Source organism: Equus asinus, chromosome 13 (genome assembly GCF_041296235.1).
Source record: "Equus asinus isolate D_3611 breed Donkey chromosome 13, EquAss-T2T_v2, whole genome shotgun sequence".
Taxonomy (NCBI): Eukaryota; Metazoa; Chordata; class Mammalia; order Perissodactyla; family Equidae; genus Equus; species Equus asinus.
Genome location: NC_091802.1, coordinates 26,905,045 through 26,919,078, shown reverse-complemented (window position 1 = coordinate 26,919,078; position 14,034 = coordinate 26,905,045). Strand labels below are relative to the sequence as shown.

Below are 14,034 nucleotides of genomic sequence, written 5' to 3'. Positions count from 1 at the left end.
TATATAGCCATTTTAGTGGGTGTGAAGTGGACAAGGGGACTTTTTACAGTGACAGAAATGCTTCATATTTTGGTTGTGGCAGTAGTTACTGTCTCCACCTATCAAAATTCATCAAATCATACACTTAAAATTGATGTTTCATTGTGTGCAAATTATTTCTCAATAAAGTGAATGTTTTTAAAAGCTTACTTTAAAATAATTATTACTTAGAAAATTTTTAAGTTTTTATTTTCACAGCCAGGAATGTGTTACGATACATGAATACAGACTTCCAAGACCATAACTTGTCCAATTCACTAACACACCTACATTCTCCTTTACAGTTATACAGTAAAAAGCATTTATGCTGTACTGATAATAATCAGCATCTCCATTACAAGTCTGTTTATTTGGGTCAGAATCATTAAGCTCACATGTAATTTAGTTGTTTCATGTTACACCTTTGTTTTTATCTGATTCGAGATATCTGTCACTAACCCTTTTGATGTACTTTTAATAGTCTATACCAAGCCCTATAAAAGGGAACCAATATTTCTTTTTAAAGAGTTGATTTAATTTAGGGTGAACGTAACTTGAATAGACTACAGCTGTCTTTGTGACATACTTTATTCCGACAGCTTAAAATTTAAAATGTAGATATGTAGAATAATGGCTTTCCTCTATATTGGTCTCCATATTGACTATTTTCATTGCCCTTCTCCCTTAGACTAAAAAACCAAGAACTCCAAATATAACGAGGACACTAAGACAACTGAAGATATTTTAGACCTTCACAATGGAAGAAAATGTAGAGAAACAGAGCTACTTTTTACATATTTCAATGAATATACAACTGTTTGATTTCTGCAGTGAGAGACACAGCCTAGAAACACCTGGATTTGGTAAAAGCGTCTCCCTATAATAATGGAAAATTCATATACTCGGAGACAGTGAGGCCTAAATTATAAAGAGGTAAGTTTAAAGTTCAAATTCCAGCTACCCCACTTATCAACTATGTGTCTTTATGCCAGTCACTCCACCTCTCCGAGATTTAAGGCTCCTTGCCTGTAAAATAGGGTAATGGTACTCACCTAGCAGAATAATGGTAAAGTGGTGGTAATGTATATAATCAACCTAGAATTTCATGTGAACAATATCAAGCATTATTAGTCACTTGATTTATAAACTTACTTCCCCTCTTTTCTGTTCAGCATACTTCCCTCTCACTCTGGCTCTCAGAGGAAAAGCTCTAATTACAGAGTTCATATAGGTATAAACTGAGAATACTTAGACCAGTTTCTAAAATTCAACATCACGGCATCACAAAAACTAAAAAACTAAAAAAGCAGCACTTCTAAAACAGACATTTCCCTTAGAAACACTGCTTCTTTGACCAAAAACATTAAAGAAATCTAAGATGAACAGAACATAAGTTCCCCAGTTATCATTTACCTAAATCACAGGCAAGCAAAATTTCGTAAAAACCAAAATGATCCCAAGTAGCAAAGGCCCCAATGATAAAGACTAGGTATTATGAAAAAAATGTGCAAGGCAAACTGAGAGGTAATTAGAGCAGAAAACATTAGGGAAGCTCTAAATCTCATAGTTTGGCCATTTAAAATGTCAATAAGCCCGTTTCCTCTTTGCGAAATACTGGTGATGACTCTAAGCAAATGTCAGTTGGCCTACTTTTGGAAGGTTGCTAGTGTTTTGGCTGAACAGACCGTGTGTGTGTGTGTGTAGGACTTACTTGTTTAACCAGTCATTAAAATTTTACGACAACAGCAAAATTATGGCAAACCCTTCTGGAGAAGTTAATAAGAATTTCTGAATTCATACAGCTGAACAAATCAAACAGCTCTTCCTTGAACATGACAAAAACCATATTTAAGTTGTTAGAAAAAGATGAAATAGGTTGTTGTAACTTAAGAAAAATAGTGAAAACCTGATACCTAGACAGTGCACTCTCTTTGAAAATTTACTAAAAATAAGCAAATGAGAAAAAGTTTAACAACTCTAAAGTTGTTCTGCTCATGCTTGTTTTTAGAAAAATAATTTTAGCCATTCATATAAAAAAACAGCAACAATTAGCATTTTTGACTGCACAGATGGGCTGTTTACAATATTACAAGCTTCAGAAAATACTTGGCATTTACACTCCAGTAGGAAAAAAATGCGCTGGATCTTGGGGGGTTTTAAACCTTTATTATTTTGAGATGTGAATTTGTGAATTCCTTGCATAGCAGAACAAAAAATAATAGTACCTTTTCAGCAGTAAGTAATAATGTAATAATCTAGAAGAAATAAGCCAAGTTGGCTACTGGGTGCTTTGGATGAGTACCAGAAATTTGGCTCACCTGAGGAAACTGTATCTTCAAAAAGTTCATCTATCTATTCTCAGAATAAAGGCCCTCGCTTACAAGAATTTGTTCTAGAACATTCTTATACGTAGAAAGTTCAGGTACTCAGCACATTGGATTCCCAAGGATAACAAATAAGGTTGAATCTGCATTTCTAAGAAATCTAGTTCCGGTCCGAGGCCAAAATGATCGTCTTTCTCTATAAGCAGTGAGGAAACAGAATAAGCACAAGAGTAATATAATTCTTAAGAGAGTCAGAAGTTCCATTAGAGTAAAAAACAGCATTATCCATTTGGTCACTCATAAATGATAAAAAATACTTTATACAAAAGTAAAGTGCTAGCTTCTCTTTTGCAAAATATTGAATAAATTCATTTTGGGGCACCACTCGTATTCCACATATTATGCAAGGCACTGCAGAGAATGCAGTGATTAGCAAATCACTGTTCCTGTGACTCCAAAGAAACATACTACAATAGAGGAAAGACCATAATAAAGAGAAATTTCCAAAAAAATCTATGAAAATCAGAGGTTAGCAAGGAACAATCAAGAAAATACAACAGATAAAACAAAAAAAAATTAAATTCAACGTTCAAGGAGAGTCATGATTTAAAATTAGACACGGTAGATTTGTAAAGATTTTCTTTGCATGAAACTAAAGACATATAACATAAAAAACTGATCAATTTTACCAAATAACAAGACAAATGGCAAACTATATTTGAAGTATATAGGACACATATCCATAATAATATACCAGTAATAATACTCTAGTAAAGAGCTCAACTCAAGAGCAAAGAGTACAAACAAGCATGCTATTAATTAGAGTAAATGGTAAAAATATGAAGATTTTACATTCTTCCTAACACTCAAAGACTCAAAAATTACAAGTAAGAGGATTTTCCTCCATTAGGAATGCAAAGACTGAAAAGATTCATAATAGCCAGTAGAGGACAGAATTGGAAAAAAGGGAATTCTCATATATAGATGTTGATATACTCTCTGAGAAGCAATTTTACAACATGTATCAAAATTTTACATGTACATATTCTTTGACCCACTCATTCCTCTTTTAGAAGTTATCCTAAGAAAAGAATTCCTTGTATATTTGTTTAAATGTACACATACAGAAGTATATAACAACATATCCTGTTATGGGGCGAAGTTAAAATTAATACAAATGTTCATACAATGGAATTATACATAATTTTTAACAATGCTGAAAGAAATTCATAGTTTGAAAAGGAAAGGTGCCCACAATATAAACTGTTATAAAAAAAAACCTACATACACACACCCATGAGCCAAAACATGTAACACATATAACAACTTGAATCAGACCCTGGACATAATAAGTTAATTTCATGCATCTCTGAGTAATTGAGGGAAAAACATCAGGAAATGTATACATTAAGCTGTTAATACATGCTCAGTATCCAGGGAAGGAAGAAAAGAAGGAAAGAAGTAACCTGGATTTAACTCTGATAACACAGGATTATGTGAATTTTCACTTTCTACATTTTAGTATTCCTTGAATTTTTATAATAAATATTTTAACTGGTTAGAATTATATGGTTTTTGTTTTAAGAAATTGAAAACATATTAAGGTGAAAATGTCCTCTGATCCCACTCCTTGGAAGTAACCAATATTAGCACAAAGTCTATAACTATACAAAATTTTTTGTTGTTGAGGAAGATTAACCCTGAGCTAACATCTGCTGCCGATCTTCCTCTTTTTTTTGCTGAGGAAGACTGGTCCTGATCTAACAACCATGCCCATCCTCCCTCTACTTTATATATGCAATGCCTGTCACAGCATGGCTTGACAAGTGGTGCATAGGTCCACACTCAGGATCTGAACCGGCAAACCCCAGGCTGCCAAAGCAGAACATGCAAACTTAAGCCCTGCGCCACTGAGTGAGCCCTATAACCATACAAAATTTTTAACTTCTTATTAAAACATACATTTTGATATATTTTATTTCACAAGTAAGGTACTGAGATACTAAAAACCATGATGGTTACTGAGAGTAATGAATAAGAAGAATTTACATACTTTACTTGGAATTAAGTTCTAGAGAGACAGGTTTGAGAGATAATAATAGTTATTATCTGATATAAGAATACCAATTGATTGGTCATAGCTTCCTGAACATTGTACTGAAAAAATTTCTAAAGCAGGTGCAGGATCATTAAGAAAGTAATCAATTACTGATAGTGACCATGGAAAAGTAGGGAAGCACAAACTCTGCTGATATGAGTAAATGCCTATTAAATGCAGTGATGATGTTCTGTGGATAAGAGGACATCCAAATCCTTCAGTTTTTCACTTTGAGTCAGGGAACAGACTTTCCACAGAAACACCTGCAGAAAGGGAACTTGCTTTTCTTCTAGATCATTACTTTTAAAAGATTACACCATGCAGCAATATTCAACAAATATTTATTAACACCTTGTATTAAGTACTCTGTGAGGCACTAAAGATATGCAAACAGCAAAACTAGGAGGCAAGAAGCAACTAAGCAACTAAAATAAAAAATCAGTACATACTACTGACGTTGGATAAGGAGCAAGAAGGGTTAGAAGAACATGAGTATTCTAGAAGAGGAAATAACAAATGAAAAGGCCTGAATGAAAGGATGGATCATTTGAGGAAATGAAAGAAGTTTAGTACAACTACCACAAAGTGCAGAGGAAGGAGGAGACGGGCACGCTGGTTAAGCACGGCCAAAAATGATGCTGGAAAAATACAGTGAGGGGATCAGTTCACAAAAGATCTCATGAATTTAGAAGAGCTAAATTCAATCATTAATTCTAATAGTTTGTAGATTCTTTTGTATTCTCTATATACGCAATCAACTTATCTATGAATAAACAATTTTACATCTTTCATTCTAATACTTACACCTTTTGTTTATTTTCCTTGCCTCACTGTAATGGCTAGGACCTGTATTCAACTGTAAAAAGAAGTTGTGATAGAAGCCATGCCAAACTCAGCAAGAAAGTATTTAATAGATCACTATTGAGTATGATCGGCTGTAGACTTTTTTATAGATAATCTTTATCATACTAAGGATGTTTCTTTCTATTCCTAATTTGCTGAAAGTTTTTTTTTTAATCATAAATGATTACATGAATTTTGTCAAAGGTCTTTTTCCACTTCTACTGAGATGACATATGGGTTTTCTTCTTCATTCTATTAATATGGTGAATTACACTGACTGTTTATGAACCTTGTATTCCTGAAATGTCCCTTTCTTGGTCCTAATATATAATTCTTTTCATATATCACTGGGTCCCTCTATGTAAATTACACCAAGAAAGGGGGTGGGGGAGGGGGAGAGAGAGGGAGAGAAGAAGAGAGGGAGGTTTTTGGTATGATAACGTGAGATTAAAAAAAACACATGAGAGCAGAAAAGAACTATTCAATAGCAGAGTTAGTAATTCATATTGAGACAATCTCCTAAAAAGAACAGGAAAGAAATTCTTTTTTTAATTAATCATTCTAGGAGGTATAACCACCAAATAAGAGAAGGACCAGAAAGAGAAAACAAAGAAAACTTAGGAGAAGAAATCATCAAAAAAGTAATTTAAGAAATTTCCTCAAAACTACACTACTGGGGCTGGCCCCTCAGCCCAGTGGTTAAGTTCTCGCACTCCGTTTTGATGGCCCGGGGTTTCACTGGTTCAGATCCTGGGCGCGCGGACATGGCACCACTCATGAGGCCATGCTGAGGCGGTGTCCCACATAGCACAACTAGAATGTACAACTATGTACTGGGGTTAGGCTTTGGAGAGGAGGAAAAAAAAAAAGATTGGCAACAGATGTTAGCTCAGGTGCCAATCTTTAAAAAAAAAAAAACTACACTACTTGCATTTCCACACTAAAGGGGCCCAGGACAATATATGAACCAAGAAACAACACTGCAAAGTTTCAGAACACTGGGAACAAAGCCAACATTCTACTAGCTCCAGGAGAGAAAAACAAGCCACATACAAAAAAGATACCAAAATGGGTTCAGACTGTTCACCCATAACATTAGACCAATGCCTTCAAAATTCTAAAGTAACATTATTTACAAACAAGTATTTGTTCCCCAGCCAAATTATCTATCAAGACTAAGAAAGAATAAAGACATCTTCAGACAAACAAGATCTACCACACATCCTTTTTCAGGAAGCTACTAAAAAACTTATTCCCTCAAAATGAGCACACAAAACAAAATGGGCAAAAGAGAGGGATGAAGTATTCTATTTTCCACTACAAATTTTATGTGATTAGTTACATGAATTATTTTGATGAAAACAAATCTAAAAAAATTAGTCAACTACAATAAAAGCAACATGTAATTTTTACAAATCATAACAGAACATTTAGCCATGTGAAACTCTATTTTAAAACTACTATTATATTTTTAAAAGTAAGCATATTATAGTAGAAGGAGAAAGCTTTTTTTTAATTAGACAAAGTAAACTAAACATACTCAATTTCTACGAGCAGTATTAACTTTTATAGCTTTATAATCTCTCATGAAGTATTTCTGCTCAAAGTAAAAGTTGAGAAAATTTGAATGTTAATAATGGTCATAAACAAAAGAGCTTCATAAATGAAATGAACAGAGAAAACATCTGACTCTGTGAATTACATACAAAAGAAACAAAGACATAGCAGGGTCCTTCAGTAATAAAGTTCTTCTTGACTCCACCATCCAAAGAGAAGGCTGGAAACTCCAAAAACCTTCCAGAAAAGGATGTTCTACAATCTTCTTTGTCAAAAGATTTCACCACAACACAAATACAACAGAAAACGGAGCAAGAGAGAGCACAAAGGAGATACAGAGCTGAAATCTGTATATGCCATATAGCTCAAAAGCAAAGAGGACAATCTTCACATGACTGCAGAATATTGTTGCCTTATTACCTCCACACTTCCTATTTCAATTAAGCAGATTTACCCACTAAATTAATCCCTAACCTTATTTAGGCATTTGGTAAGTGCATAATGCACGTGGTAGTAAGTTTTAATGAACGACATTCTCACAAATTTCGAGAATTAACTGCTAAAAAAAGTATTACAAGGAAGATTTCTCAACTTCTGGATAAAGTTTTAAAATATAACAGAATTAAAATATTTTAACATCCTCTTTTTAAAAATATTTTAAAGTATGCAAACAAGGTTAATATGATACTGTTTTTAGTGCACATGCAAAAATATTATTGAGTGAACACAGGCAAGTTAATGAGAAAACACAACGTTTAGAAAGCGCAGATCATTAAAGAGCCAGGAGTTACTTAAGCATCCAAATACTAAGTTTAATTTAAACATATATTTAATTTTTTTAATAAATATAAAATATACATAATATTTAAGTAAACAATAAGAAGTATGTGTTATTAAAGCAGTGACCCAAGGTCAAAAGGCTGAAACTGTACTTCTGACAGAGCTGGAAATGCAGACAGCAGACTCATCTACAATCGAGATAATGGTGAAAACCAAGCTCTCCAAGGCAGTAAGCAGAACGGAGAAGAAGAGCAAAGACACAGCACAACAGAGACCTGGGGAATACCCACAGAAGAAAGCTAAGCCAGAGACATAACAAAAGCAGCACAGTCAGCTAGGGAGGGATCTGGGGAGAGCGATGCCATGAAAACCAAGAGAGAAGAGGGCTTCAAGAAAGAGCCAGCTAAGTCAGAGGCTAAATCGAGATCAAAGAGGATGAAGATAAATCAAAACCACAGGAGAAAGTGAATGGCCATATTGAATTGGTTAAGATTACCTATTTCCATCTCAACAGAACGAAGAGTTTATCTTGCAGGGAGGAGGGGAAGGGGTATGGTCACTTGGAGAAAAACAGACTTTAGTTATCATTCTTGCTGTCTGTAGTCCAAGACCAATAAAAGAGAAACTCTTTCTGAATGATTTGTTTCTTCTTAAGAGCTACACTCACCAAACTGTGGAGCAGGCAAGATTCGAGCCGCTCGAATTGGGCCATGTCGAACAGAAAAGAGCTCCTGCGCTTCCCCACTGATCTGCAGGAGAGGACAGAAACAATTTCAGTAAATGAGAACGCAGGTCAGGACATTATTATATGAAAACAACATCTCCTAAATGTTAGCATAATTTTTTGTCTGAAATGTAATGTATGCACATATGTACACACACACATATCTATGGTTGATCAAATACATTAAGTATATTCATATCTTAAATTATCATAACTATTTTTAGAAAATTACAAGAGGAAGTATTTGATATAAATAGGAAAATAAGTAGTCCATTCTTGAAGACTATAATTTTTATCTTTAATAAACTACTATAACTCTGCTCAGTTCCTGCATGATTGCCTTCCATTTTAGAGCAAAGCAATTAGGATTTTTTAAATTAGTATTCAATAGTTTTTCACGTAAGAAAAAAGTGAAATATTCTTAATATTCTGAAAAGCACAACTTAAATGCTGCAGTAACTTTCACAAATACGTTGTAAATGAGATAAAGCAAACACGTAGCAAAGAACACTAAAGTACAACGTGAATGACCTGGGTACCAGCTATGGTTCTGCAACTAACTAGCTGTTAACCACCTCAAATAAATTACTTAACCTCTATAAACCTATAATCTTTTTTTAAATGTATTTTGAATAAAAATTGTATATATTTAAGATGTACAACGCGATGATTTGATATACACATACTTAGTGAAATGTTTACTGCAGTTATCTCCTCAGAGTTACCTTTTTTGTGTGATGAGAGTCCCTGAAATCTATTCTCAACATTTTCCCAGTATTATTAACTACAGTCATTACGCCTGAACATTAGACTTAGTCATCCTACACAACTACAACTTTGTAGCCTTTGACCAACGTCTTCCCATTTCCCCCTCCTCCCCTAAGCGTATCCTCTTTTCCATTTATAAACTAACAAGGTAAATGTACTAAATAACCTTAAAAGATACTTTTAATTTCAACATTCTATGAATTAAAAAAGTAATATATAAGCATCTTGAAATCTCATTATTTTTATTACACATAGATGAAACACTGTGAATGTCCGTTCACTGAGTCATAGCAGACTTCTCAGATATAAAGAGTGCAATATTCTGTTAACCGAAAGGGCTATGCATGTGCCAAGTGTGAAAATGACTGCTTTTCAAAATTAGTAGTTCAAGAGAACAGTTTGCTGCTAAGTGAAGTACTGAGCAGGTTAAATTGGAATTACCTAAGAAAGGCTTTCCAGACTACTTTAAGTGGTGATGCAGTTCCTAACACATTTTCATAATTGTCAAAAGTTTGATGGAATATGTAATATCAGATAGGGAAAATGGCAAACATTATAAAACTAGTTCTAAATACCCAAGAACTTACAACAGATGTAATAATGATAAATATTCAATAGAGGAAACATACTGATGGGTTTTTTAAAACAGTCCTGCCAAACAAGCAGTTTAAAATATCAACAGTGTATACATTATAAAATAAAAGGCTTATAAATCTTCTAACATTAAACTATAAATCTGCAGAGCTGTCTTTTAGATTAACTACTTTTTTAGATCTTCAACTTCTCTTCTATCTGAATTTAAGAGCTGCAAACTATAAATATTTTTGTTTCTTATAAATGTCAAATCATGGTAATGCCTAAAGAGCCATCATATTCATTTTGCTTATAAAAATTATACAACTTATTTAGCGGCCGCAATGGCAACTCCCTCCATGCAGAAGATATGACGAATGCTGGGCTCTTCGCACTAACTGTGCAACAATAGCACCACCTATCACCAATTAAACACACAAAAGCAATAAACTCAGTATAGCAAACTATAAGAATTTATCTCTCTACAAATTCCTTTGTGAACACTAATTTTCTAAATGAAAACCATGGCTATTATATACTGCAGCTCTTAAGTCTATAGTTTATTATTATAGAACAGAATTTAAAATTTAGAAAAAGCCTTAAAAGGCCATTTTGTTAACCTTCCATCCAATGCACACATTCTCTGAAACCTAAAAATTATAAGCACACTTTCACTGAAAAGTATATCACTAATGTAATCCAATTATACTGCAGATACATTATTGGCTATCTCCATCAAAGCTGCCAAGTCATTCATTTTTTTAGAATAAATGGTTTGTGGGGCGATGGATAAATAATATTCTTCTTCAATAGGCACAATATTTCTATTAACAAGTAAATGAAAAATAAATTATAAAACAATACTGTAGAATTTGCATTGAAATTATAATTCAAAGTAATCAAAACCACTTCTCATTACAACAAATACAGGTTTACACCTATAACAAATCATAGTACTCTCACACAAAATCTACTGCCCTATACTCTTATTTCCATAAGTCTGCCATTTAGCTTTAGGTTCTATCACATAAAGCCTTAAATTAAAAAAAAAAAAAAGGTCTAATCACATTCAACTGAGCTGCTGTACTAAATTATACTAAATACTAAAAAATACAACAAACCTGTTTTGACATACTCACAATACGATAAACATTTGTTATCACTGGATTAACAAACAAGAGCTTACTTTGACATACAAAAACATTTTGAAATCTGAACACACCATGCTTTTCAGCAGTGACGGCTTTCAAAACAAACCTAAATGCTCTAGTCTTAGCTTCTACTCTAAATCCCTCTTTAAATATACAGCAACAGGTTAAGAAAAAAGATTAGGACTGATTACAAAACGCATCCCCACATTCATTACCCATCCTTCATTACCTCTAAGTTATGGTCCTAGAATCTTTGTTTAATTAAGAACATAAGGGAAGAGAGGGGGGAAGAAACATTCTGTCACTATTTATAGATATTTGTGAATATGTTAAAATCAAGGCTGTTAGAAGTGTAATTCTAAAGTATCCTAAGAGAGTCACAAATGACAAACTTCCCAGAGGAGAGAACTCTCCAAAGTATGTGCAAAGTCTACACTGAAATCCTGTTTCAGAACAGAGACCGGGCTAACAGAGTGTATACAGATAAGATGTGCACATTTTAGGAAGGACGCAGATAGGATGGATACGTCCTTCCAGGCTCTGCTTTAGCTGCCGCTTTCAATTGCCTCTAATAATTTTACACAATATGTTCACTGGTAATTTTGCACTGAAATAAATGAGTGTCAAAACTGATTACGTTTTTTTAAAGGCTTTCAAATTGATTTTTATGTTTCTTAAAAAGAGCTCATTGAAAATGGCAAACAGTCTCAGAGATGAGGATTTTATAGATCCTGACAAGAATTACCAGGAACTCTAAGTTCACTGGCAAACCAACAATGACAATAAATACGAGGGTAGAACTACGAGGAAGGAGTGTGCCAAGCAACGGTCCAACTTCCTGGCAACTGCGGGAAGTCAGGGAGAGGAGCAAACAGGGAGGAACCCTCTCCTCCGATCGCTCCTCCCGGGTCTCTGCCTTTGTTCTTCTGGCATTTTAATTTCTGATGACAGACTTTTGTTGTTTGGAGCATAAACCGGACGTACCAGTTTGGAGGCACAATAAGGAGAACAAAGAATGATTTGTTCACACTGTAAGAAAAAAATCTTTTCCAACCATAGAAAATAGCTTTCGCATGGTGAAAATATGCAAATTACATACCAAACCAAAAGAGGGGGGAGAGTACAAGTTTAGAATCTCGCAACTCAATCTAAGGCAAAAGGAAATTATAACAGCGGAGACAGTAAGACACACAGAGGAAAGGCTATAAAAGTTGTGTGAGAGCTTTCTAAGTGCTTTTAGAGAATTCTAAAAGCAAAAGAAGGTCATCTAACCCTCAGAATCAAACTTGTTTCTGAAATTCTGATGACTTTTCAAAGGTATCTGACTACAAAATAGAAAATTCAATCAAATACCAAGGACAATAATAATGCTCTACAATGGCACAGAATTAGGACACGAGTACATATTTACACCCCCAAATTCCCTTTTCAACACTGGTCAAATGGGGAATTGTAGTCTGCAACTGATTCTGTTCAGTAAACTGTATTGAAAGATAACAGACATAGAAATATTACATAAATCATAGATATACGTACAGCTTAATGAATTTTCAATGTTAATACCCTTGTTACCATCACAGACACCAAGAATCAGAACATTATGCACACTCAGAAGGTCTCTCGATGACCCTTCCCAGTCACAGTTGCAACTCAAGAATAACCATAACCACTATCCTAACTTACCTTATGTAATACCTTATGTAAGTTTTACCTGTTCAATTTTATGTGAACAGAATCACACAGTATGTACTCTTTGAGTGGCTTCTTTCACACATTACATGCTTACGAAGTTTATTCATGTTGCTGCATCTGACTGTAGTTTTTGTTTCAGGTTTTTTGTGTTTTTTTTTTTTTTTTGAGGATGACTGGCCCTGAGCTAACATCTTCTGCCAATCTTCCTGTTTTTGCTGAGGAATACTGGCCCTGAGCTAACATCCGTGCCCGTCTTCCTCTGCTTCATATGTGGAACGCCTACCACAGCATGGCTTGCCAAGCGGTGTCACGTCCACACCCAGGATCTGAACCAGTGAACCCTGGGCTGCCAAAGCAGAACGTGAGAACTTAATGGCTGCACCACCAGGCCGGCCCTGACCATAGTTTTTTATTCCTGTTGCTATGTAGATGTCCATTGCATGAAAATACCACAATTTATCCATTCTACTATTGATGAAATTCTGGGTTGTTTCCAGTTTGGGGCTCTTAAGATGCCAAGAAAAATAGCGAAAAACTTTCAAATGGGAAAAAGATTACAGTGTGTTCTTTCAATGGATTACCAAGAGTGATCCAGTGGACCCTTTAGGGTTATTTGATTCTACTGGGATCTGCACCTTTGTCTTGACTGGGCTATTTTATAACACTGTAAGTTGTAGAAAACTGATAGTAATGCAAGTGACTCTTGTTCACAGAAATGCAAATCAATTTTGTCTAGTAGAGATACAACTGAATTTCACTCTGTAAAAAACATGATTCCAAGACGTACATTTTAGTCCCAATAGGATATTAACCAGGTTTACCCGTCTTAAGTTCATTTCAGCATTTCTAATTGCCTATATCTGTCCTTTAGATTCTCCTTTGAACTAGCTATAACAGCTTGCCAAATACCTCATTAATTAATGAGTTAAATAAAATCTGACACATTTCCATTTTATACTTGTATGAGTGTCATGATTTTACCATTTTTTAAATAATGTCATAAAGAACACTGCTATGAGTATTTTTGCACATGTTGCCGGTGAAATATACAGGTATTTCTTTGGGGTATATACCTACTGGTGGAATTGCTTCTATATCACGCATATGTGCCTATTTTGTAGATTTTAAGAAAATCGTTTTCTACAGTGATCGTACCAATTTACAACTCCACCAGCAACATCAGAGAGTTTTACCCGCTCCACATTCTTGCCAACGGTTTATGTCAGCCATGCTGGTGGGTGTTCAGTGGGATTCTCACTGTGCTTTTAATTTGCATTTTCTTCCTGAATGAGGAGGTTGATCAAACACCTTTTCACATGCTTATTGGAATTCAGTTATACTATTTCATGAATGACAAAGTCTCTTGCCACTGCAGTTGCCTCATTCCAAGAAATTATGGATTTAAATCTATTACACACAGTGAACGAAATGCATAAATCACTCTCCTCTGGAAAAGCAATGCTGCCTCAAAGTGAACTTATAAACAGTCTTTATTACAGTGGCCCA

The 14,034-nt window shown here is 34.5% G+C and overlaps 1 protein-coding gene across 20 annotated transcripts in view; it reads right to left on the bottom strand.

Moving 5' to 3' along the window:
• BCAS3 (BCAS3 microtubule associated cell migration factor) overlaps positions 1-14,034 on the bottom strand; it is a 569,848-nt gene that overhangs the window by 513,884 nt on the left and 41,930 nt on the right. For all 20 annotated transcript variants that reach the window (XR_011493725.1, XR_011493724.1, XM_014856948.3 and 17 more), the window contains exon 6: positions 8,288-8,369. Coding sequence is in view for 18 of the 20 variants with exons in the window: in XM_014856948.3 (XP_014712434.1) it covers positions 8,288-8,369 (82 nt within the window). In the remaining 2 variants the exon portion in view is untranslated. The remainder of the gene's footprint in view (positions 1-8,287; positions 8,370-14,034) is intronic.